The sequence below is a fragment of the Chaetodon auriga genome, chromosome 21 (genome assembly GCF_051107435.1).
Source record: "Chaetodon auriga isolate fChaAug3 chromosome 21, fChaAug3.hap1, whole genome shotgun sequence".
Taxonomy (NCBI): Eukaryota; Metazoa; Chordata; class Actinopteri; order Chaetodontiformes; family Chaetodontidae; genus Chaetodon; species Chaetodon auriga.
Genome location: NC_135094.1, coordinates 7,954,490 through 7,981,177, shown reverse-complemented (window position 1 = coordinate 7,981,177; position 26,688 = coordinate 7,954,490). Strand labels below are relative to the sequence as shown.

At 44.2% G+C, this 26,688-nt stretch overlaps 1 protein-coding gene across 14 annotated transcripts in view; it reads right to left on the bottom strand.

Moving 5' to 3' along the window:
• The window catches only part of kiaa1217 (KIAA1217 ortholog), a 106,931-nt gene that overhangs the window by 77,401 nt on the left and 2,842 nt on the right, over positions 1-26,688 (bottom strand). For 5 of the 14 annotated variants that reach the window (XM_076761286.1, XM_076761292.1, XM_076761287.1 and 2 more), the window contains exon 1: positions 6,305-7,536. The exons of 2 other annotated variants lie outside the window; for them this stretch is intronic. In XM_076761286.1, coding sequence (XP_076617401.1) covers positions 6,305-6,641 — 337 coding nt within the window. In that variant the 5' untranslated portion in view covers positions 6,642-7,536. Of the gene's footprint in view, positions 1-6,304; positions 7,637-26,688 lie in introns of those variants that run through there. 7 more of the 14 variants (XM_076761298.1, XM_076761301.1, XM_076761300.1 and 4 more) reach the window with 4 other exon arrangements.

Genomic DNA, 26,688 nt, shown 5'->3' with positions numbered 1-26,688 from the left:
TGTGTCTTTATGCTAACCTAAGCTAACTGTCTCCTAGCTTTAGCGCCATAGTCTCGTCAAATATAAGAAAAGGGACATTACTCGAGGTAAAACCAGATCTTGTTTTTACATTTTGGTAGTTTGCTTTTGTGTACGCATTGAACAAATGCGATACAGTGTGAACTTTAGAGCTAGCTGGCATATTTTCCACCTGCTTTCAGCTGTTATGCTAGCTACGCTAATCAACCCCTGGCTTCAGCTACGTGATTAGCATATAAACACGAGAGTGGTATCGATCTCCTCATTGAATCAGCATATTTCTAAAACGACAACTCTTCCATTAATTTCATCCAACCTTGAACTCAGCTGTCTTCTAATCAGTATGCTACATAGACTCAAAATTATTTTAATGACCTCATCCAAATATTCTTGTCGCAAATGATCACAGATGGGTACCGCCAGCGACACTAAATATTAATATTTGCCCCTGAAACAACATGTCGAGGTGAAAGAAATGAACACAGCTGGAGATTCAATTTGTCTTCTGAACGACGGAGATAGAAGTGTGCGAATATTTAGCAGTTTGTGCATACAGCAATGTGTATGCTTGTTCGCTCATGCCCACACAGACAGACCGACCAACACACACATACCACATCACGTTCGCCTGGAGGTCAAAAGGGTTTAAGAGGGGAGGTGGAGATATTGATTTCTCTGCCGACTGACTTTGAGAGGAAACCCTGAGGGAGGTCTTCGCATCCGCTTACACCCCTCAGATGGGTGAATTAACCACACTTATGCTTTGGGCTAGAACATGCACACGAATTACATTAAATTGAAAAAACAATTTAGCAGCGAGATGTCTGGTATGAAGGAATTTCATGCCACATTTGCAGTATTAGCTTTGAAGACTTGAAGCCAAACTAACAGACCACACTGCAAAGTAAATATGCAAAAGATGTAGACATGGTAATCAGTTTGACTTCAACAAGTGAAAACCTTGGGAATTGAAGTCAGGGTGGGCATTAAAGAGATTAAGGCTTTTGTTTTATCCTTAATCTGACATGGAGAGAAAGCCAATCCCCACTGCTGTTTCTCTTTAAGAGCCGCACAGCCTCAGAAATCAGGAAGAAGCAACATTGCCTCAAGCTACACCCCGAAAGAAAAACACACACCAGACCCAACAGGGGGACTTACAATACACACTCATGAGTATCCACATAACCAAAACTCTTTCTTCTTGCTCAGTGGCCCGATTACTGTCTGTTTCTGTTTGAAAGGATGAGTCACATCTACCCATTTTCTGAACAAAGACCCCAGGTCCGTGAACACATCATTAACTCACCTACTCCCATGCTTGTGATGACTCACTGGACTCTCCAGTCACTGGGTACTTATTGACGAGCCAAAGACAAAGGTGAGTTGTCTCCCACAGCTGAGAAAACATCAAGGCATTGTCACGTCCTACCTCGTGGCATTTGGAGAAAAAGCTCTTTAGAAACTTTCTGAGACTCTCCTAATTGACTTTAGTCAATAGAGGAACTGACTACATAGACAATAAATGCCTTTCCCTTTTAATTACATTCAGACACATGTTTCAAAACTCCTCATTTCTGCTGTTTTGCTGCTGCTCTCCTGTGGTTCTCTTGCTGATTCTATTGAGATAGTCTACTACATTTCTCTTGCAACAGGTGTGAAGGTAATGGGAGGTAAATGGTGTGAATCCATACAGTTAAAGTTTGTGATTGTGCAATTCAAAGCGCGCGTGTGTGTGTGTATGGAGGGGGGTGCTTCCTTGAAATCAACCTCCTACTTACAGACCTCAATTTGTCAGCTCAATCACAAGAAAGTCTGGATTTATCAAAAGAGCTAACTCTCTCAAATTCCAGTTTGGCACATTCAAGACACTGCACAACATGCCAGAAACTTGGAAAAGATACAATTCTGCAACAGATATGTGCATAAAAAGGTAATTAAAATGGATTTCTGAAGAATCAGAACTGCATATCCATTTTTGTGGCCCAATTGATGTGGCGTATTTCACAGTCTTAGTAACACATACAGTCTGCCTGATAGTTGTCAAAGAAGAAAAAACCTCAACGAGACAACTGGGGGTTTAAAGAGTCACGAGAGGCTGCAATTAATGTAATCCCTACTCTTGGCTTCAGTGTCAAAGAAACGGGTGATCACATCCCAATCCTCAAACTCGTTCCCATTACACTAAGCTGTTTTTTTCAACTTTTTTCCAAAAGGAAGTAAGACAGCATCAGCGAAAAAAGTCAGTCACAGATACAAACCACTCAGACTCTCAGCAGTGAGTGTTTGACACAGTGTACTATAAAGTGAGCATGTAGAAGCATGTAACACGTCTCCAGCCAGTGATTCATATCTATACCCTGTTAACGCAGTTGTCAACAGGTAGAAGTACACATGTACATTAATATACTCAGGGTTGAAATGTTCTAATAAACCCTGACACTTGAAAACAAGCTGAAGCAACTCTGCACATACTGATGTGGTAACAAATCTTGCAAAACCATATCAGACAAGAAACAACATAACACAAGTGCTTGTTTCCGTGTCTGGATGAGTAAAGAAAATGCAGACGAACCTCATGAAGCCCCCTCCCTCCCCAATCATGGCGCTCTCTGTTTCTTCTATTGACTCACCTTCTCAATCACACGAAGGTGAGGTCATCCAAAAAAATCTGAGCAGTGACTTTATCTCAAGGGCATCTTGAAAACAACTCCTTGCATGATGGGGCATGGGATCAAAGGACACATGTGGTTGCACAAGAGGTGAAATACTTTCAAGCTGATCCAGACACAAAGCGAGGAAAGAGTCTGGGAGGTTTGGAGAAAGCAAAGATAGGAGAGCAAGAGAGAGGTTAAGTCCTTAACCTTTCCAGATGTTTTCATCAGATGGGCAGCCTTGCCCAGTAAGTTCACAATAATCTGTGTTTACATCTGGTTCTGAAGAAATAACACCATCTCCCTCTTACAAATGAAAAACTGGAGATGATGAGTAATTAAACACACCATTCCTTCATTCAGGACTCTCTTGGTAGCTTGAGGCGGCTAAAGTTAGCTATTGTTAGCTAAACTTAGGGTGTGGCTCAAACATTCTGGACTGAGGAGGATTCAACTGGGATTAAAACATCATTATTGAACTTCTGTGGCATGGAGTAAGTGTGCAAGCGTTACCTTTCTCATTTAAGCTAAATGTAGGTAGACACAGCTGACATTGCAGAGGGAGTTCACATACTTGATGACTCCTCTTCTTACACTATGTTGCACTATAGCATTTAGCATTATCTCCTAACTGGGACTTTTGGCTGCAGTGGCTGCTGTTCAACAGCAGTTACACAGAAGAAAAATACTTCATAGATTATTTTTTACTATTATTATTTGATCTATAAACTTTAACAGCCAACACCGGTGCTCGGCCTCACTAATGCTCTTGTTGCTGAATGGGAGCAAATCCCTGCAGCCAGATTTCAAATCTTGTTGCAAACCTTCTAAGAAGGACGGAGGCCCTTAAATTTTGGAGTGCAATGTTTTTGCCATGGAGTGTATATAATAATAAAGTAGTAATGAAGTATGCATATAAAGATGTACATCCAGGATAAGAGATGCCCTGAAGGAAGACACCAAACTGTTGCTGATCAGCGGTTTGACACAATGTCATACAGTATCAAAAGAACTTAAATCTGTACTTTAGACCCATATTATACCCTCTCTGGACAGAAAATGTCAAACGGATTTCACTTTTGGTGGAAGCTGCCACTTTAAGACTGAAATTGGGGCCTTTGGCGAGCAGCAGTCAGCTCTGAAGCTTTCACACAGTGGAAATGTCACCTGTCACACGCACTTATCGTCTGCCAGCGCAGTGTGCATCAGCTCTGTGTGACCCTGTGGGCCTTTGCTTTAGCTGCCGTCATGCCCTGTAACTGGCATTAGCTGGGGAGATGGAGACCTGGCACGGTCTGAACCCCCCACATTAACCACCCTTGTTTGTATACAAGCCATAAGTGGATAGGGAATATGATGAGCTGCCCATTAGCCTGCAGTGAAAGGGTATTTAATTGTGTTGGCCTATTTAAAATCCAAATACTTAAGCAGCACATGGCTCCATGTTGCCAAAAGCAGTTCCCCAAAGTGAAGACCTTGCATGGCATGTAAAAATAAAGTGTTACATATCAAAGGGTTGTGGGACCAGCCCACTGTATAGCTAGTTTCTAGAGAGACTGGACTGTTGGAGCACTGGCTTTTCAATGTGGAACTTCAAAGTTACAGTCCATAACAAGAAGCGCACAGAGTTTTCGATGTCTCCAAACTCACACCTAAAAACTCACACTAGGACAGAGGCGAAATGCAGAGAATACACACAGTTCATTTATTCTTTTTGATGGTCTTTTGTGAGTTTATGCGTTTGTGTGTGGGGGCGGACGTGGCACCCTTCAATAACTGATTCATCTGCTGTCAAAACACGACAGGCAAAAAAAAAAAAAAAAACGAACCAAGAGGAGACAGACGCAGAGAGAAACAAAAGTGGAGAGGGTGTAAGAGGGAAGAAAGACAAAGAGACGCAAGAAAGTCAGCAAAAGACAAGCGAGGAGTGAGGGAGGACATGAGAAAAAAAGTGAAGACGGACACAGAAACATAGATGGTAAAAAGAAGTGTCGGATCACTTTCCATGTCCTCAAATCAACCAATATGTTCCATTAACACTTTTAGGTCCGATTTCAGATTCTTTTTTTAAGTAAAGTTTACTTAACTCTATCAGTGTCGCTTCAACCCACATTTTGGACCAAATGAACTGAAGGCACACTGACCCCGAACCGTGACAAGTGAGTCCGCCCTGCGGAAGGCCATTTATTTGTGTAAAGAGGAGCATGGAAGCTGCACAGACAAGAACATCTGGTTTCCAGTGCAAACCTGCCCCCTTATAACCCATAACCTGTCTTTACTGCAGGGAGGGACTCGCACTCAGACACAGCTCAAGACCTGTTGATTTCCCAGCATGCCCTGCTCGCATTCCTGACCTCCTTCTGTCACTCTCTTACTTGACTCACCCCTGTTGCCTTCATCTACACACTTAAACCCCCCTTAGACTTCCCAACTGCTGTCTTTGAGTACAAGCTGAACACTCAAGCGTGATTCAGGAGTGATTGACAGGAAACATGTCGACGGATGGGGAAAAAAATGACCGGTCTGTCAATCAGACTCTGAGCGGCTTTTAACAGTGTATGTTGCAGTGTTAGCAGTGTATGCACAAATTCATCCTCTACACAATCTTGGTCAAGTTGCCTTTGAGAGTGTGAGATGACTGTGAGCTGACAAAACCATGAAAGCTGGCGTCCTGCAGAGCTGGGAATCTGGTGAGAAGGCCAAATGGGAATGATAAGACCACTTTCCTCAACCTCTTGGCCCCCATTTCTTAATCTGCACCCCCCACAAAGAACTGAGGCAACGGGATAGTGACAGAGATCCCATGAGCAGTTATTCCTCTCTCCTCCATCAAGGCCGTGTTCACAATAGCACTGCGTCAAAAATTTAAGCTTTCTCATTAATTCCAATGAGTCACATGCACTGCCACAGCTTATGGATGCACAAGGAAGCGGGGTGAAATGTAGGATCATCCAGCAAAAAATGCAAAAACACTGAACCAGGTTTTTCTGCATTTCATCAGCATCATCAGGCAAGACATCATTTTGGCCAATCAGTGCAAGTGTGCATTCCTGATAGAAAACCTTGTAAAATGAACACTGTTTATCTCGCAGCTGTCAACACGAAAAACAAAATTATCGCTGCTGTCAAACAGCATAATCTGCTGTGTTGTGTTTTTGCGTTGCAACATGCCCACCCCAGAGCAGACCCTTGCATTTTTCAACGCAGCGCTATTTTTGGGTCCCCGTGCCTGTTAATTGTAGATGCTTGACACGAGAATCCCATCGTTTGCCACAGGGCAGGAAGGAGATCTCAGATAACCCAAGAGTAGCTAATCCATATGTTCACAACACAATGAACTCGCATTACAGGGCGCACACGAAGAAGCAAAAACCTAATCCCTTACATGCTGAACTGACCGACGAATGATGACAGATGAGTAGGAGGAGGGCAAACCATATCACGCTACCCAGTTCAGGGGGAAAAAAGTGACATTTGAATTACAACTGAACTTTGAAATCTGTTTATGCTCTCTAAGCATGCAATTACACAGAGTGAATATCAAAGTTTCGCATGTGAACGGATCACACGTTTGAAGAAAGACCCAAAGGTCATTGGAGACAAGTTGGAATTATGAAGTTCGATGCATTACTTACTGTGCACAGAGCCTTGACTTGAGGCTTTAGGTGGGCTGATCCTGCTCTTGGGAGGGACTGCCTCCATATTTTGGCCCTTCTCACCTGGACTCTGGCTGGGGGCCTGAGTCTCAGTCTGGGTCTCCCTCTGTGCTTTGTCCTGTGGCACGGCGGCCGTTAAAGACTTCTGTCTACCCAGGATGCCATCGCTACCTGCCCTCATCAGCTTTTCCCCCACGCTCAGCACCCGGGCTCGACCGGCCGCAGCGGCCGTGCCAGGGCATTCCTTCCTGGGGGAGGGCAGCTTTGATCCGGCCCCTAATGAGGGTGGGCGGGCCAGCCTGGAGGCTTTAGACATCCTGCAGGTCAGCGGATCAGTAAAGCTCCTCAGTCTTTCTCAGCCAGTGTGACTGCAGCTGCGTCCCGTGGGCAATCCAGGGTTTCTCAGCTCTCAGTGAGCTTGACTCTGCGACTCTCCAGCTCCAGCGTGTTGTGACTAGTGCAGGTAGGCTGAGAGGGCCAGAGGGAGGGCACTTTTGGGAAGCTGGGTGGGAGGTGAGCTGAGGGTGAGGGGTGGGAGGTTAACAGCTCCTTGGAAGGTGTTCTCTTCTCCTGGCGTGGCCTCCTGGGATCATCCTCCAAAGCAAACAGTGTGAGGTGTGTGTGTGTGTGTGTGTGTGTGTGTGTGTGTGTGTGCTGATAAATTGGTGTATATGTGGATAAACCTGTGGAGTGACAGGACATGCTGTGCCAAATACAAACAGAAACTCAGGTCTCCAGTGTCAGCGCATTCCGGCTTTTAAATCCCCTCTCCGCCTCTCTTTCCCCCGTCTTTCACACTCTCTCCTTTTCCATCCCTCTCTTTTTTTGTAAATCCCTCGTGCTCCCTCTCTTCTTCACTTGCACTCACAATATGGTTGTCAACTTCTCCTACCTCATGCCTAATAATTATTTCCCATGTTACTGTCCTCTTGTGTCTTCTCTCTGCTCTTCTCTTTCGCTTCGGTTAACTCGCTCTTCTTTGCTGATGCTCAGCGGGTAACCATTCCAGCGCTCCGGCAGGCGGAGAGCAGAGAGAGAAAGATTTAGAGACAGCGAGAGAAAAAAGAAAAAAAAAAGAAGGGCACGAGGGAGAAAGAGAAAGTGCCGGCAGAGGCTTCGCGGAGGAGCCCTTCTCTTCAGGTGCAGCTGCTCAAGCTGTTCCAGATGTGTGTGCAGCGCTTCACGTCATCAGCCGACCGCTCAGAGCCACACTCTGGTACAATCACTGGCTTCACCTCGTCCTATTTCCCCTCTTTCCTCTGTAGTCATCTTTTTCTCTTTCCGTCTCGCAGCCTGTTCTCCTCACATGTGATGAGATGTTCAGGCTACCAGAGGCAGGAATGCACGCACGCACACACACACATGCACAACACAACACATCAAGCCCTTCACTCACTGGTGGAATTTGCAGAGAATTAAAAGAGCGCAAAGGAGGGGAGTGTTACAGCGTGTGTGTGTGTGTGTGTGTGTGTGTGTGTGTGTGTGTGTGTATACATGAGACACACAGCAGAGCCGTTCTGATCTCCTGCGCTGAAGACATCATCTGTGACAAGAAAAAAATACAGCAGAAGTTGGCTCGGAGAGAAACAGCAAGGAAGAGAAGATCAGAGCTCTGAGAGGCTTCTCTTCCGCTTACCCTCTGTCCTGAAAAAAACAACAAAACAAATCCACTTCTCACCCCCCCCCCCCCCCCAAAAAAAAACTCAACCCTCATGAAGCCAAAACATTTCTTCTCTTCTGACAAAATGCTTGGAACAATTGTCTGACCCACAGAAATTTCCTCTGCAGTTCACAGTGATCATTGCCAGACAAGCACAATAAAGTATGAATCATTGTTGGTGGGGTAGAAAGTGCAAAAACAACAACTTTCAGCCATTAAAGAAAGATTTAATGGCCACTTTTTTTTTAAAAGAAAGTGAGAACCAGTCTGTTTCTTGGTGTAAAAACACATTTTGCTGACACAGGCTGACTCTGGAAAGTAAACCACAATCCCAAGAACTTGTCTAATTCATTAACTCTGCAGACAGGTCACCCTACTGCAAGCTCCGAGCCGGTGACACTTGTGTAATGTGCCGCAGCGTGCGAAACGGACATGTGATATAACACACGGGGACGCCAATGCGTGCTTACTGACTAAACACCAGAAAATGGATTACAGTGAGCAAAAGGATCAACCGTGTCCAGGCAACACGTTATAAAAGAGCAACAATCCACATGGACTGGACCACTGGCTTAGTTTTACACAGGGACAGTTTCTCTCTTTGAACTGGTGCTGTGTCACTCAGATATCACAAAACATCCCAGTTAAAAAGGGCCAGAAAAGCCAGATTTAGTATTTTAAATGTGTTTTATCGACTGCTTTGTTTGGAACTGTATGCCGTGATTATACATCGATTCATATGTTGGAAGTTTACAAAGGGATTTAGAGGGAAAAATGCACTCAGATGTGCACTGTACTGACGTGCAGAAGATTTTTATCAGTTCCTCCATACCAAACTCCCCTCCTCCCCGATGACTGACTTTTAGACTGCTAAGCCCTCTGAACACAATGACAGCCATCACTGATCATATAGATATGAAATATTAATCATGCTGCGACACATCCGTATGGTTTTAGATAAAAAGCAAAGCAGATTGACCTACATACTTTCCCAATGAATAGTTCGCTGACAAAACAGGAGGGCTAAGAACCTCATGGGAGACGCCGCATGTCTGATGGATTTTTGAAAGAGAGAAAGAGTAAAGAAGATAGAGACATTAGCATAAGATTAAATATTAGAATTGTGCCAGATTATATTTGTGCGTCACCGCTTTGGCTGAGTTTGCCTATGTTTACAGTGTCGTAGTACTAAGGATTACGTCAATCCTTAAAAAGGTTGACCGTGAAAAAACACAGACTCCATATAGGTTTCAGTGTGTGAGTGAATGGTAACTCTCATACTTTGGTTATATGGCTATTTGTGTGTGTGTGTACATGCTGGGAGTAAATGAAAGCCCTCTGTGTGGACTCGATGCCTCCCAGGCTGGAAGCCAGCTCTAACTGGAGGCAAACGGCGGGAACTTGGTTCAAAGGCTTTAAATAACATAGCATTTAGGGATGGATATAATTTGAGTTTCCTAATTAAGCCTGTGATTTTGTGCAATGTGATAGATCATAAAGTACGTCTACATATCAAATAACAAACCCCGACGTCGACACACTATCCAGGCATGGCATCAATTTGCATTTCAAACTAGAAGTGGAAAACAACCAACCGCAAGTATTTCAACTTCAAAAAGACAACAACAACAACAAAAAAAAAAACTTGTGAAAGATGATTATCTGAGGAGCCGAAATTGGCTCTGACAACAAAGACCTGAATGACAAAACTGCCACCCACAGCTGTGCAAGCAGCTCGCCCTGGCTAGCACCACGCTTCCAAATGCCAAAGAGCCTACTTCTGTTTCAGGGAGTAGGCATGTTGGGGACTGAGAAGTTTCAGTTGTGGAACAGTCGTTCGGGATGGGCGGTCATGGAAATACGGTGGGGCAGAAAATCCCACAAGTTCTGGTGTAGCTGCTTGTGGCCCGTAAGTGTGCAGAGGAGGGGCTGCTGGACATACTCAAGAAGGGTGGTGGGCTCAGCAAGAGTTGTCTGAGTGCCTCTGTGGTATTTCTCTAATTAACTTACTTGTCTGTCTGAGGGTTATTATTAAACTGGGTGCATAGGTTAAAGATGACTCCCACCCCACCAGCTGGGCTGAGGCCAGTGTCGGGTGGGCAGGCTGCATGTGCAGAATCTGCATTACACATAAACATACAATGGTCTCAATAATGTAGTTTATAGCCGCTATAATCAGTATATTTGAATTGATAATAAATAACTACATGCGCATGAAAGGGGTGACTCTTGGTAATGAACCCACAGAGAATTATCACCTGGCGTTACTCCACGGATCTTTACAGCATCTTTCAACTCACTGTTCAGTTTCCCAACCTGCATCTTCATCATTTTTGTTCCCTCGTCACCACTTTCATAGACAAAGTTTAGCAACTAGCTGGTGAACACGCTCAAGCATGTCCAATATAAGTCCAACACTCATTCACCTTTTAGGTCTAATTTGCTCTTCACCAGCTCTTCAGAGAAATATTTGGCTCTAGCAGATGAACACTTCACTGTGTTCACCAGCTAGTTCCTAACTTTGTCTGTCTGGTGCTGAGCAGGTGGTGCACAGTGGGTTTATCAGAGCTTTTTTCACTGGCAACAGCTGCCTGCTGCAGCTGGAAACGCCTCTGATGAGATTGCTGAGAGTGGACCAAAACAGTGAAATTGTGGACCTCAAGACTCAGGTGGTAATTATCTGTGGAATCATCCCTATGAGGGTGATACACAGTCATTTAATCCATTGTTGATATAAAAATAGTGATTACAGTAGCTTTAACTACCCTGTGACTGCCTCTCCATGTAGCAGAATAAACACAAAGGCCAAGTTTACACAGGGCTTGCGTTGGACTACGGGTTGGGGGATTTGGGAAGCAACCGGGGGGATGGGTGAGCTGTGTACCTCTCTGCTGAGGATTAAGGTTGAGTATGTTTTCCAAGCCCTCGGGGGTTGGTTGTTTCTTTTTCTACATTCCATCTCAGCACTCCCTCCCAACCATATCATGAGTCATTACTGACTGTAACATTCACTCAATATCAGCCGCTGAATCAGTTACTAAAGGCACACAAGCTTTACAGTAACGCACACATATACAACTGCAGCATTGAGCATGTAGCGACCAATGCCGCATTGGGTTGGGGTGCCAGCCATGTACAAAAAAACGCAGGTTTGAGACCAGGTGGCAAATCTTCCTCCTCTGTATTACACATGGAGACAGAAATACCATAAAATAATCTCTTAATCCACAATTTACTGGAAATTGCTGCAGCAGATTTAGCTGATTTTACCTCGAAGAGCTTGTGACTGAGAGGCAAACTTGGTCAAACTTGTACAGAGGCTACAGTAAAACTTGAATGTTCCTCAGAATAACAATTTCTCACCCTAGCAAACAATCAATATTTCATCAGAGACTTTTTAGTAGTTCACAGACTCATGAAATGAACATCTGAATCTCTATCTGGAACACATACTGTAGGCCCCATCTTAAATTGGTCAACAACATCAACAACGACAAACTGTGCTTTTTCTTTCCAATATGGATCCTTTTACTCTCCTCTGTAGTTCTAGCTGCTGACTGCTCCCGACTCCCGGGTGAAGAAAAGTGAGTCAAAGGCAGAAAAGAAGTCTATAAGACGATGGGACTCGCTGACAGTTGGGACCAATTAGTCTTAGCACTCAGCTGCTCCCTGGGGAAAAGCCACCCAACATGTCACATTATCTGCTGCATTAAGTCACAGTAAGTGTGGCACTGACCGTGGCAGAGGGGCTGCCACTCTTTCAGCCGGTCAGAGGAGACGGTGACCCAGTCAGGAGAGGTGCTGTCTCTGCCATTTTCGTCAACCGTCACTTAAACAAACGAGAGTGATCAAGGTGAGTGTGCAGGATTGTCGGCTCGCCTGCGCTCTAATTAAAGCGAACACTGTGGCTTGAAGTTGTAAAGCTGGCACTGTTCCATTTCCAAGTCTCTTGAGCATCACAGTGGAATTTAAAGCACAGATTTTAGATTGTTTGGAACCGCTTGTGTTTGTAGCGACAAAACCAGGTATTTTAAGCTAAAACATGACCTTTTCCCAATCCTAACTGAACAGTTTTTGTGCTTAAACCTAAAATGGAGATTTGAAACATAAAGAAACATAAAGTTGTCACATATCTGTGGTTTGCAGAAATGTACAACGGCAACATTTATTGTGCCGGCTGGGTTGGGATAAACTTTGACATGCGCTGGAAATCAGCTTCTTGGAGGATGCTCCCAAGTGCAAGGATTGACAATCAGCTGCCAAAACGCATTACGCTGACAAACAGTGTTGTTGAACATTCAAATCCAGAAGCATCCAGTGAGTGCACGTCTCCGCCAAGGCTGCAAAATCGTCCAATTTTGTTATTCCAACAAGGAAAATGTTTAGAAATGTTTAGTCTGTATCCGGATGGAAACACACATGATGATAGATAATAATAGGATGAAGTAAGGAGTCCATGAAAGAAGAGCAAAAATACCAACTCACAATGTTAACAAATACTTCCAGAAGATTTATTGGATGCACTGATCACTTCACTTGCCTCCATATCTGACGGAAATCTATTTTCTTTCTCTCTGTCTTTTTAAAAGATATTGTGCAAACAAAAACATGGACAAACACAAAATAAAGCTTGAGAGCGTCAACGAGCAAAGATGGATGTTTTTGGTAAAATGCGAAGATAACCTCATGCATCAGCTGACTCTCAAATCCTGGATGTTTTGAGCATTATCAAACACACTGAGAGTCTGCAGGACAGTGCTTCCAAGCAACTGCGTCTCCATGAAACAATAAGGTGAATTCCGAAAAACAAATTGACATAGATTGCTTATCTCAAGCAAGTTTGTTTCCAAGAATGACATTTATAGAAACGAATGGCAGCCTGTCAGGTAGAAAATCCATCTCAACACGTGTGGAAGGGATTAGAAAATAATTCACAGTGTTATAAAACATCTAGAATTTATAGTTAACAGGCTAAAACATGCAGAAAAATGCTGGTTATGGACACTAGATGCGGTATCCTCTTAAAAAGTGACTGTGCTCAGATGGAGGCAGAAGCATCTGAAAAAGCAAACTGCTTCAGGGAACAAAGTCATGTCATCTCATTTTGGCGAGCTCCTGTCCCTGGAAATAAGTAGAACCCCCCTCTTAACATGGACCCATAAGAGGATTATTATAACAGATGCTTAAATAGAAAATGTTTACCTCATATGTTCTTACAATTCACACGAGAGACGCCGCAAATTATGATGGAGAAAGAGTCAATATTGTTGTTTTACAGCGTTCAGTGGGAGAGGATTCTGCATGAGGTCCCGCAGCCTGTGTCATCATGAATTCCTTCTCCTTATGTCCTGTCTCTGGGGCCCCCCTGTGGCCTTATGAATCACTCCTGCTCTTTACCCTCAATGGGCATCGACATGAGAGCATTCACATGCTACAAACCCACACACGGTTTTGGAAACGTCTACCTCTAAACCCGTATTTTCATCCAGTTACCCCAGAGGCAGTGGCTACGCATTAAGCTCACAGCCTCGTCCTATCCTTTACGCCTCAGCATTTTAGGAGAGTTTCGCTTCTTATCTGGACAGCCTGTCAAGTGTGTTATTGGAGGCAAACTGGATGCTTCTGCCTGAAGTGTATAAAGAGGATACGAGGAGAGACAAACCACCTCTCCAATCAGACTGATGTAAATAAGAGGCTTCTCCATTCTCTTTATGGCTTATTGATTTTTAGTTCGATGGCTGGCTGCAGGCAGAGAAGGAGAAAAGCAGGAGGACGGGACGGGAAGAAAAGACGGGGAGGAGTAGTTACTGAACTCTGAAAAAGCAGCATCTTCCTGGGAGCATACGCTGTGCCACATTAATGGCACTCCTGCACCATAAAGCCCACGAGAATAGCACGTGAAGAAGTGAGAATAAAAACATGCATTTGCCCTCGCACGCTGAAACATACACGTACAAGCTGCAAGGTGTGTCATAATGAAATAAGAGCCCCTATGAAACAGAGCGAAGACAAGTGCTGTAAGATAATTATGTTGTCAGGATTTTATGGGAATGAATGGATTTTTGCTGAGACATCGAACACTCTGTTTTGTTCTGTAAGTAGCCAAAAGAGCGAAGGCATGAACCTTCCTGTCAGATGTGGTGGGAAAACACACATAACTTATTCAACATGCTGGGTGAACATTATTCTAGTATTACAGAGAAGGAATTAAGGAGATGACGTTTCCAGGGTCAAGTCTAGGCTGCGTTTGATTCAGAAGTCATATCAAAAAAGCTGCGTCTGGCACAAATACATTCACAGCCCAAACATTTGCACCAGCTCAGGAAACAGAAAAAGGTTAATGTATTAAAATAAATGCTGAAGTCTTTCCACGCATGGGAAGAAAGAGAATACCTTCACCTGTTCGTCTTCAGCAAAACTCGACATGAATGCAAAAACACAAACACACGAGCGTGCACTCACGCGCACAACCGAGCCGACACACACATCTAAACCATGAAGACCTGTTAAATCTCGTTGTTAAGCATCATGTAAACAGCTTGAGGAGCTAAAGGAGCCTTTTAGTGACTCATATATTATGGAAGAGGAGCGATCGTGTTTTTCTGTGCCGGAACAGCTGCAACCTTGGTTTCGTCCTTCCTTGAAAACGGGGAGATTTTCTCAAGTATTTGTTGAAAATATATACACCACGAGGTCTTTCATGTGTCTAATAAAAGCGCCCTCATCCCTGTGCAGAAGTCGAGCCTGGATGCTTGTTAATCCGACAGATGTGACAGGTGTCATGTTTAAAACTGCCTGTGATTTGTGCCACCAGGAGGCAGCACTATTAGAAGCATATGAGGCGAAATTAACCTTTGGGAATATTGAAATCCTGATCAAAATACGAAGCACATGATGTGTTTAAACACATTTGTGACTGAAATGTCAAAGTTACAAGCCTTAACGGGCTTTTTCTAACTGAAACAAAATAAGATTCTTCTTCTTGGTTAGAAGGAGGGAGAACTTTCAGGACAAAGGTAGAACTGAATTTCTCCTTAAAGTAAGAGGAACGCTCCATCTTCAGCTCAAGAATCTGCTCGCTGGATGATAGGAGCCTTAATGCGGTCAAGTATAAGTTCCTCAGCAGCTAATCTGGCGGCTCTTCAACCTGAAGTAAGTAATGTTTTATACTGATGACTCCCTTTCTGCCATAGAAGCTGCAGAGCGCCCAAAATTATGCTCACAACGGCTATTTCATTTGTGACCTTTAACATGTGAAAATGCCATTTGTCTAAGCGCTCTCAGGGGGATTGTGAATAATCTGTGTGTGTGTGTGTGTGTGTGTGTGTGTGTGTGTGTGTCTGTATCTGCGCGTGTGCATGTCTGTGTGTTCGCCTGCTTGCCAAGAAAGTAGATTTTCATTGGAGGTTTTCATGGCTTGAGTCTCTAAATCAAGCTGACAGCTTTCAAATGACCGATTATCATCCCCATAAATTTGCATACTTTCGCCGGTGAACATCATTCCACTCAACATCACAAACGCACCAATCATTAGAGTTTTATGTCGTAAATCACACTGAGCTGAAGTATGTGGAACACATGGTGGGAATTTTACAGTGGCTAAAATATGTCACTCATAATTCACAGGATAGAGGTTTATATGTTTATTTAAAGTGTTCTGTGTTGCCATTTAAGAGGTCCTATTAAAAACCTGTAATTAATTTCTACACTGTTATAAGCTATGTTTGCACAAGAAGGATGGATTAGTCCAGCCAGCCATGCAACAATCTACAGATCTTCATTAATGTGGAATTTCATTCCTCGTTGAGCATCTCTTGCGTTCCTCCACTGCGAGGCTGGAGGCTCGGCCAAGTGCTTGGATGGGAGATGACATATGAATATGAATGTTTTCCCAAACTTGTATTCATGAGAAAGGTTGTGGGGATGAGTTTAAAACAAGTGACAGGGCCTCCTGCTCCAGTGGGCTGAAAGTGGCTTGGAGTGCAGGGTTGGAAACTGTTTGTAAAGATAAAATATATCAGTATATATCAAAAATATCTGTGAGAAAATATGAGATTATGACAGGATTTTTAGGGAATCCTTGAATATTTCTGAATCGATTCAAATACTCACTAAATGTGCAACAATAAAGGATCAAAAAAGCATCATTATTCAATATTTATTAGTTTAGTTATTAGTTTAACAGTGAAAAACACAGCTTCATCAGGAGGACTGATGAAATTTTATTGACAGTAGCTAAAGAAGTATTAGAAAACAACCCAGCAACTGTCATCTGATTTTGATTTCGGTGGAAAAAAACTATGTAAAGACACCACAGTTTGTGCTGAAATGTCTTGTTTTACAGATATATTGCTATATCTGCAATAAGATAACATTGGCCAATATATCAGTCTGGACAAGTTATCAGCCTAACTTTACGGCACGCACACACACAAGAGTAAAACATATCAGTGCGGTGAGATATATTGAGGTCTAGTCCTAAGAAAAGAAAAAAGAGTCCCAGTAGTGAATGAACAACAGAGGGAACAAAGCGACAAGTGAGCTGCAAGGACAGCAAACGCCAGCATCCATGTCACAACACAACAGGAAGTGCTGCAACTGCACAGCCAAATGCAAGCAGGCAGGCACACATAGACACACGTGCGCGAGCACAACAACACACAAGGCTTCAGTCAGCAGCAGAGATGTGCTGAACCAACAGCAACTGGGCCAACACAGGATGGAGATAAGCATCTGACGCAAAGGCACACAAAGTGATGAAGACACGGAGAAGGGCACATGAGGGCGCTAAACATGAAGCTCGAAGCAGAGGCGAAAATAAATCTGGGCTAAAAGGCTGTTAGTGACGGAGGGAAAGGTTGAATGGATGAAGGGCGGTGGTGGAGGAACCAGGCTCTCGAGACTTGAAGCCCGGCTGCACGGGTCAGGTCTCAAGACAAAAGATATAGATTCTTCAGCTCCACTTCTCTTAATTATGCTACACTCCTACAGGAATAATGAGCTGCACTCTTTATGACTGTCCTCTATGGCAATAACACAAATTAACAGTCCAGTTCCTCAGCTAGAAACAGCAACGACTTCAGGCTAATTTTGATGTAGGAGGAGGAGCTGCCGGGGATTGTTGACAGCCCAGCCTGCAGAAAACACAAAGTCTAACATTACTGTATTCTCACGCAGCAACATCTGGCGTTTATCTACTCAATCGCAGGACCACTTCAGGGAAAAGATTTCTTTAAGTGTCATTTCTTTAAGTGGAAGTTTCCACAACTGCTGACTGACATGAGTACAAGATCTGGCTTGAAGAGAGTCCATTTCATCCATCAAGGCTCTGCTGTGGCTCGCTAACAGGGAGTGCAGTGACACCACAGTGGGTCTTTGTTTCCCTGAGTTAATTCATCATCTTCAACAGGAAAGGAACCTGACTAAAGCGCTGGCACACATGTTTTTGATTGGCCTTCAGTTTCACAGCTGGGGTCAGGGGTTTGTCAGGCCCACCTCTTGTCTGACATCCGCCCTGACCCTTTGCCTTGTCGCAGGTGTGCGCACACACATTTCAGTGTTCGTGTCCAGTCCAGACTGAGCTGGACCCCCTTGGGTGTGTTTCCTGTGCTGTGTCGTGCTTTCTGTCTGCCATAAGCATACCTCCTGCTTCCCCAAGGTGCCGATGAAAAGACTTCTGAGGCCCGATTCATCTGGGCTCTGGCCTCCTTAATGAACCAATGAACTCGCCCTGAGACGCAGAGACGCCCTGGGTGCCGGAGAGGCTGATTAAAGAAAGGAGGGGAGGGAGAGGAAGAAGAGCGAGGGGGAATGTATGGAAGGGAAGAGAAGAAGAAAAATCCTCTTCTCTTGAGGTAGAGCTGGTCCTTCAATCTCTGCTGTCCCTCTGCTCCAACTGGAAGAGGGAGGGGGGGAGGGCTTTGGCCAAAAACCCCAGAGTCTGATCCTCATTAAGAAGCACAAAAAAACATCAAAGACCAACCCCAAACCTCTATCAGTCAGGAGCACCCACAATCCCCATGATATTAAAACTCCCCGGCGCCATTCAGTGTCAAGTTCTGAGGCAGGCGCAGGGGCTCGGGTGACTCGGGGGGCTGGGGGACTTTAAGGTCCTGAAGGTCAGTGGAAAGTTTGCACTAACTACTCTTCACCTCAGTGATTGGCTGCCGCTGAATAAGCTTTCAGCTGGAAGGGAAAAAGGAGGAGACGATGATAACTGGCAGCTGTGAGCAGACAACTGTAAGTAGCAGCTGGGAGACACTGTAAAAGATTTAAAACTACACAAAGTTAAAAACTCAAGTCTCCCAGCCTACCTAAGAGTGGGAAACGACGTTTATTCACTGTTTGTTGTAACGTAAAACGACTTTCACTTCACGAAAATTGGAAAAGTCAGTTTCGTGAACTTCAGACGTCAAGTTCAATCAACAACTGTTGAGTCATATTTGCTCGGGTCACTGGTCAGCTTTGCTTCCCTGTTACATTTATTCTCTCACTTTGAAGTTGTATCAAGGTCACTTCTTCATACTGTACGCCACATAATCCTTTCAGCTCTTCGGGCAAAGTTAAGAGCCACTTTCGTATCATGCTAATACTAATACGAAGGTAGAGCATCTGAGGGCAAGCCTCTGAGTGACTGTTGGAATAAGGGTGCATGATAATCTTTATCATGATTATGGATGATTTTTATCAGAGAAAAGACTCGAGGTGAATTTCCCAAGAAAGGCAGCCTCCTAAAATGATGCGTGCTGGGAAAGATGGTAACACAGTGTTTCCCAAACACATAATTTAGTGAGTTTACTAAACACTTGACTTAAGCCTTTAAAACACAAGGAACTAATGGTGTCTAATTAAAAAAAAAAAGGCTTGAAACAAGTAACTAGAACCTAAAAACTGAGGGTTGATGACACTTGAACTAGGTATATTATGGGCCCCTAACCCTAACTCCTAATCCCTAACCCAATCAGTTCAAATCAGTTGATTTCACTTTAAGGCCATTTTTTACAGTGCAGGGTGACCTAACAGTGATTCACCATTTAACATTATGTGAAAACTTCTGACTTGGCCTTTGTGAGAAAACCACAGAAGAAGCATGAAGACGAAAGCCTGCCATACAAGAAAAATCTCCCATCTCCCCTCTCAGTTTTACACTATGGAAGTCCGGATTAGCTGAGCCTGTCGACTCCTCACACACTCTTAACTACATACATGCAGAGTATTCATTCCACCCTGGTGGTCCAAAATATACAGCCGGCCAGAGGCAGGTCACAACAGCACAGGGTGACCGAAGGGGCATCAAACACACACCGATAACTCCTCTTTCAACGGGCCGTGATCCCAAACAGAGGGTCTGAAACACACATGTGCATCTGTCTGTCACTGCATAAGTTTACAGGCAGATACGCTGTGGTGTAAAGCAACAGTTCAGACAGAGGACAGCAGACAAAATCCATCTTGACAAACTGAAATAAAAAGTACCATTAAGCCATTGTTTTATTCATTGTGCTCCAAAATTAGTGGCAACATAAGCACCATGAATCATAACTATTAAAAGCATATGTTGACAGGCCAAAGCACAAAGCAAAGCGTCTGGAGTTTGGGAGCACTGAAGTGTTTTTTAGGATGACTAACAGAGTGAGCGAATGAGAGAAGCAGAGAATAAAGGACCTCGTTGACCTTGCCATAAGGTCTGATGATTGCTGCGCCCTCTTTAGGCTGCCAGGCTCGGCCATTAAATCTCTTACACAACTGCTGGCCTTTGCAGTGGCTCCTGACAGCCAAGCCTGCATCACCACGGCGTTCAGCCTCACAGAGGCAGCTCATCGCGTTTGATTGTTAAATATCACCGAGTCTCACCTCTACCACAGCAGCTGGAAGAGCTCCGAAAAGCTAAAGGGAAAGGTATGTTAAACTGCGATGGGCTGGGGAAACCTTGATTAGGTTTCTGCAAAAAAAAATGAGAAGAAACCGACTTCTGAGAGGCCGTCGAATCAAGATTGACCGTAACAGAGTATGACAGGATTAAAACGTGGTAGGTGGCTCGATATAATAGAAAAAGGCTCTTAATTAAAAAAATTCTTTGTCTTCAGATTACAGTCTGGATCACAGGATCAACAGCCATTTGCTGGGGTTAGCACCACTCTTATTAGCATGCTGGTATTTCACAGACTTTGCAGGGAGTAAAGTGGATTAGCCCAACTTGACCTGAAAATTCACAGGAAGTGCGGAAAGAATTTACTCACTACTTTCACTTCCTCATTTTCACACGGGCTGTGTTGCTGATAAAGCAACAGGTCTCTGCTCATTCTGCCACTCATTTTTCTCTTATCGTCAAAAAACGAAGCTGGGTAATTGCTGCACGACCGCAGCGGAAGCTGTTTTTCATCCGTTCTGGGAGGAAAAGTAGTGCCCCGCAGGGTCATCGCAGAACTTCTCAGCGACGCCGAGACGGATGCTTTCCTCCCACAGCCCCTTGCTGTGACCGCGCCCAATGAGTGGCGTCCCTTCCACTTATAAACACCCACTTGCATCTTCACACTAAACCTCCCATTTATCACATTGACAGGAGCGGCTTGTGGTTATTGACTGGGAGTGGATTCTTTTCCCATCCATGAGCTCAGTTATCAAATTAGATACCGAAGCAAAATGTTTGGTATGTCAAGTGAGTGGCGTCAGATGTCTTGTTTTTCAGCTAAGTGAGCAAAAACTCCTTGTAATCAGGAGGCGCTTATTAAATACAGTGTGCTACTGAGAAAATATGCTCAGGCATATGTGTGTGTGTGTGTGTGTGTGTGTGTTTGGTTTCTCTTATACCTCTATCAGTTATACATACACACATCTTTTTAACAGCTCACCATGGGGAAGTCTGTTCCCTTGCAAAGCAGCTGGATTCACAAGATCACACCCAGAACACGCGAGATCACACGAGCAGAGAATCTATCTTGCAAGACTTCAAGCTATGAGTTTCTGTTGGACCAATCAGCATCAGACGAGGAAGCGCTGGCAGGTATGGACGGGCGTCGTCTCGGTGTGAAGACAGCGAGAGAAGCATTCAGAAAGAGGTTAGCGTAGATGCTGCTGTAGCATCAGTTATATCTGGGGAGTGCAGCACTGAAGGCTTTTCTCCATGGAAATGATTGGTTGATGATAGACGGCAATCCACATCGTCAACCAATCGCCTGCCAAGTACTTTTTGAAAGTGCCTGCCCTTTTCCAAGCAGTTTCCAGGGACGACTTCCCAGATGCTTCTGTGTAACAAACCATCTGACACATCAGGTGAGGAAGTCTCCGTGCCAAGAAATAGTCCAACACAAGACTGTTGGATGCTAAGCCAACTGGTTGTAGCCTAATACTTAGCTTGCAGACACAAGATGAGATTACTCTTCTCATCCAAGTCTCGCCAAATAAGTCCAGAAATGTCAAACTAATCCTTAATTATGACAAAATTTGGCTAAAAATGGCCTTGATGATGATAACAATGAGGCAATGAGGAATGCAGACACAGGAGTTCTTTTGTTAAGCTGTGTGTGTGTGTGTGTGTGTGTGTGTGTGTGTGTGTGTGTGTGTGTTTTTGTCGAGGCCGACCTCTGTGGCAGTGACCCAGATCCTCAGATTGATTTGTAAAGTCATTAAAATCACAGCTGGTGAATAAAAGACTTGATGTCGTCAGCACAGAGTTTGAAGATAAGCCTAAGATAAGCCTAATTATCAGGTACCAACACACACGCACACACTTAATATTAAGCATCAGCGCTCAGCCTCGCTCACATAAACACTGCCTCATTTTCTCCCCCACATACCTATTTGATATTTTCCTTTGAACACGACCTCGCCGCAACATCAAAGGAGAGACTATTTGACTTCTCACTCGTCTGTGTCCAAGTCAATTTTTTGTTCTGCGTCGCTCCTTTAAAAAAAACAATGTCATCGGGGCTGGCATCACGCATCATTAGCGCTTGGGGAGAGCATGCAGAGATTGTTATTACATCCCTGTGTCCCAACAGCACAGACATACAGCCAGATTGTCTCTAATCACCAATAAAGTAGTGCAGATATTTCAAGAGCGCTGCTCAGGGCGGATGAATGACAACTGCGCGGAGAGCCACGGCCCCCTTTGGGAGCCATCATTTCTGACAGTGCACATTCCTATCTGTGTATTATCAGGCCTTAGGTCCTGCCAGGCTTGATGCCTATAAACAAGACGGAGGTGTCTGTTTACTCCTCAGCTGACTGCACAGGTGACAAAAAGAGCAGCGGCGAGAGGGACGCCGCCACGAGTGAGCTCCAGCTCAGCTGCAGCAGCCAACCAGAAGCTTTAAGTGCCTGCTGCTGAGAGGTCCATGTGTCACTTGTTGCCGCTCAACAGGTGGTGAAATTTTGCACCGACATCATGCGCCGCTTTAGCTCTATTGCAGTTTTGGTGACTCTTCATCATTTTCCCTTCAGGAAGGCGTTCATGAGGGGGAATCAATTAGAAAAAAAAGCAGAGGAAAACATCTGGCTCCTCTCCACACAGCACCGGCATCCCGCTGCTGAAGAGACAGAGGAGTCAGGAGAAGGTGGATAATTCATTAGGCACGAAAGTTTCATGCAAGACAGAGATGATGACTCAACCAGGAGTGATTCCAGCCAGGACACCATCGACTGTGCAGTATGCTGAACTCGCATTGTTTCCTCGCTTTTGGTCTTTTCAAAATATCTCCCTTTGACTTTGTTTCTCAAGAACGACCTTTGCGTTAACTCGCTCACAAATGCTTGACGAAGGAACAAAATGTCAGGAGTCAGAAACTAGAATGCCATGTTTTCTTTCTTTCTTTCTTTTTTTTTTTAAGAGAGAAGCAGCGTGCTTTCTCTTTCATCAGTGTGTAACAGCAGAGCCCCATATAGTGAATGAATGTGTGGAAAGGTATGGAAAGGTCAGCTGAAAATGGATGAAATGTGAGCGCCGGCGATTAAAATATACATTAATATGTTTTGAAAGTCTAGCAGGCTCCTCTGAAATGTCCGTAAGCCATCATCAATGACCTGTTCAGCGCACTAGTCTCAATAAACCCACTGCCTGGACAAAGAAACGACAGCAAGAATCAACATCAGCTTCAATAAACATGTATAACAGCTGAGACAGACACTGGTAAGATCATTACACTGGAAGCTTCTAACCTCATGCAGACAGGCTCTGTGATTTAGAGTCCCCATGCCTCAAACTATGCTCAACATTTGACCAACAAAAAACAAAGTCTATCGACTCAAGGTTGCTGCCTTTTATCGGAGAGCGACATCCCCAGCTGAAGCCAGAACAACAGCATATTACTGCTGGGAAGGGAAGGCCTCAGCGTCCCCTTAAATCTTTGTGTTTTAAACTCTACGGGAACTTAAGAGCCCTTAAGGGACAGGCTTTTAATCCCCTGCAAAAACAGCTGTTTAGCGTCTGAGGGGCTCCGCTATTTCCAGAAGGATCATCTCAAGTGCCTTTCCAATGTGATCAGCATCATCAATGGGACAGACAGCCTACCAAGCACGGCACTTCACACCTCACCCAAGCGGACAGCGAGGCGCTAAAAAGGTGACATTAATAACAGCGAGCGAGCTATGTATAGAAAACATGTTGCAGGAAATTAAGGCCATGCTTTATCCTCACCCCCGCCACCGTTTGATTTGTTTTTGTGGAGAATTAGAAGCTGTGAAGACAGCACACGCCCCTGGTTTCTAAAGATCAACACTGGCACAGACGCCATCTGCATTCCTGAGCTGGTGGAGAAGCACGTTCTGTGATTATCATTCCAGCACTGCCTCTGCCATTTCCAGGCAATCGGACGATAGCGTGCAGCCGTGTTTATTGTGTGTCCTGGACATCCTGTCAAAGGGACACTGATAAGCGATTACGGCAGTATCGTCTTAACGAGAGCAAAGTGGAAACTCATCCAAAGCGAGCATCAACGGGCTGCAAGGTCTCCCCTTTGTTATGATTTTGACCCTTTTCTTGTAAAGCATTTTCTAATGTTTTAAGTTAATTACTCTAGAGCTTCTCATTTAAGTAAGGCCGGGCAAGATATCACCTAGCTGGGTTCATTTAAACAAGCTGTTTAATGTGGTTGTTGTCAGAATGCAGGGAAAATGTTGTCACCACCAGTAACTTAGTGGACAGGTGTGAGCCGACTCCCAGTCAACACGTCTTACTGCCACACAGCATGCTCGGATTCTGATGCATGCTTTCCAGCTCTCTGTCAATATGTCTCATAAGTGCTCCATCATCAAATTGCTGTTACCTTCTTTCAATTCCATTTTAACTCATGCAAATACGATTGCGTTGCTAAATCTTGTACTTTTTCTGCTACAATCACTGATGACAAAAATGCTGAATGACAAACAGCACAAATATGTAACAGCAGCAGCAGCAGCAGCAGCAGCAGCAGCAGCGCGGCTGGTGTTTTCACCTCGTGACTCTGTGTGTCATCCTGGAGACACCTATTGTCACAGGAACTACCACAGAGGTGGTTATGAGTTCTTTGCCAGGTGTTTATATGTCCGTGGAGAGATTTTGTCAACACGATAGCATTAAACTGTGCAAGATGCAATCACGAAAATTCACAGTTGTGCAGTCGAGATCAGAATGAAGGCTCAGTTTGAGGATGAGTACGGTCCAAGAAAGGGTGCCACAAGGGCTCATTATTAGGTAAAACATCATCATCCTGCGATGGGATCACACAAGTTGTGATGCCAAATCGGTGTCAAATAAATGTCATTGACAATTTCCTAAAGCTCAAGCTGACATGTTATAGTTTGTTGGGTCTGAACATACAGTTAACTATCATGTGAGACCGAGGAAAGAAAAGCAGGAAACTCTTCAGAGTAAGACGCTGGAACTAGATCACGTTTGGCTGTTCTACTCTAAACTTTACCGTTTATTCTGATCATCATGATCAAGCAACTAATCATTTCGTTAATTGGTGTTAAATGTTAACGCCATCTCTTTTAAGAAGTAACATAATCTCACACATAGAAAATGCGCATGTATGAGGAGCAGAGCGACGTTCCATCCCACAGCAGTGCGGCAGTCTAAAGGCAGATGGCTTTTGAAAGGAGCCTGAAAGAGCGCCGCAGAACGACAGAAAATCTGGACCCACAACAAGTCCGACTGAATTGGCTTGAGGACAAAGAGACATGACAGCTTTGAATTCAGGGACAAAGACCTACGGAATGAACTGCAGTAACAGCCTCAGCTAACAGAACTTCTCAGCAGAGAGCAAAACAAGGAGAGCTTTAAGCTGTTCCCTGTGAAGATCAAGTGAGCGGCTGAGCTGGATGTTGAAGTGCTCCACCCTCTCTCCGTGACTTACCAGACTCACGGGAAAAGAGGAGGCAATTATCTTCATTCAACCATCCAATCAAGAGTGCATATCACTCTCCAGAAACTGTTGATATTATGGTTAAATTTCACTGGAAACCCGAGATGATGAACATGACTCAGAGTGCAGCTGTCCAGGATGTAAAGCAGCTTACTGACAGACACATCACTGTTTTACTCACCGAATATGCAGCTCTGCAGACGGCCCTTCCCAAAGCGACGAAGCCTGTATTCACCTCACGGTGAGACGGATTAATCACGATTCTTATGTAAATCTTAAATGTAAACGACACTGCAAGTAATGGTGATGGCAGGTTGATCCACAACATCCCTGTGAGAGCTGCTCAGGCTTTTTGGAGAGAAAACATGAGTCAAACTGTGACACTGGTGACTGTTGAGGAGCAGCAGAGGTCAAAATGGGAACATGGTGGAACAGATTAGGGACAAAGGAGAAACGAGCTCTTCTCCTGATAGTCCAGAACACAGTCGATGAACCTCTGAGGGGGAGAAACGGAGCAGTGTACAGTATGCTTTGCTGTTCCTGATATGACTTGATCACGTCTTTAAAACTAGGTCCTCGCTCATGCAGCTAAATTGGAAAACGCCTCTTTTTCTTTTTCTTTATGTTATATTGATGTTTTCCTTCTTTCCTTCAATAATGGCTATTTTAACATAGATAAAAACAGCATAATTCAGACTCCAAATGCATTATTTACATTTATAGCTGCAAATAGCTGTGGCCCCAAAAGAGGAATCATTAAATGATTAAAGCTTCCATTTAGCTGGTGTCCCCACAGTGATTCATGAGAGCAGAGAGTTCTGCTGGGACCATTTTTTCCCCCAAAAACACCCTTTGATTTTGAATTTAATTTCCTGTTAAGAAGTGAACCAAGACTGTGCAATCGGGCTCTAAATATTTTGGGGACCCGTCTTTCTTTGGTCCCTCTGCAGTCTGGTTTAAACTGTGATTTGTCTGTCTGTTCAGATGTATGTTCAGCTGATATTCGATGATCAAATTTATATTCAGACATGGAATCTCATCCTTTTGGGGGAAAGGTCACTTGGCTTTGGTGGTGTCAATTTTTAGGGCACAAAGGCCAAATGAAAGAGCAGCAAGACCATCAAATACAATGAAACTATGATTTTAAGTCCATGGAAATAATCAATTTAAACTGAGTGATAAAAACTATCATCACAAATAGCCAGCAGTTCATATCGGGCTTGAAATCGAACCCACGCTGCTTATAAGAATTCAGAACCTCAGCAACAGACACTGGTGTCTAAAAACGTATTGACAGGAGGGAGGCAGAGGAGAAATCAGCCGGGTCGTGCTGGCAGGGCATCAAGGCCACTGTGGCTGCA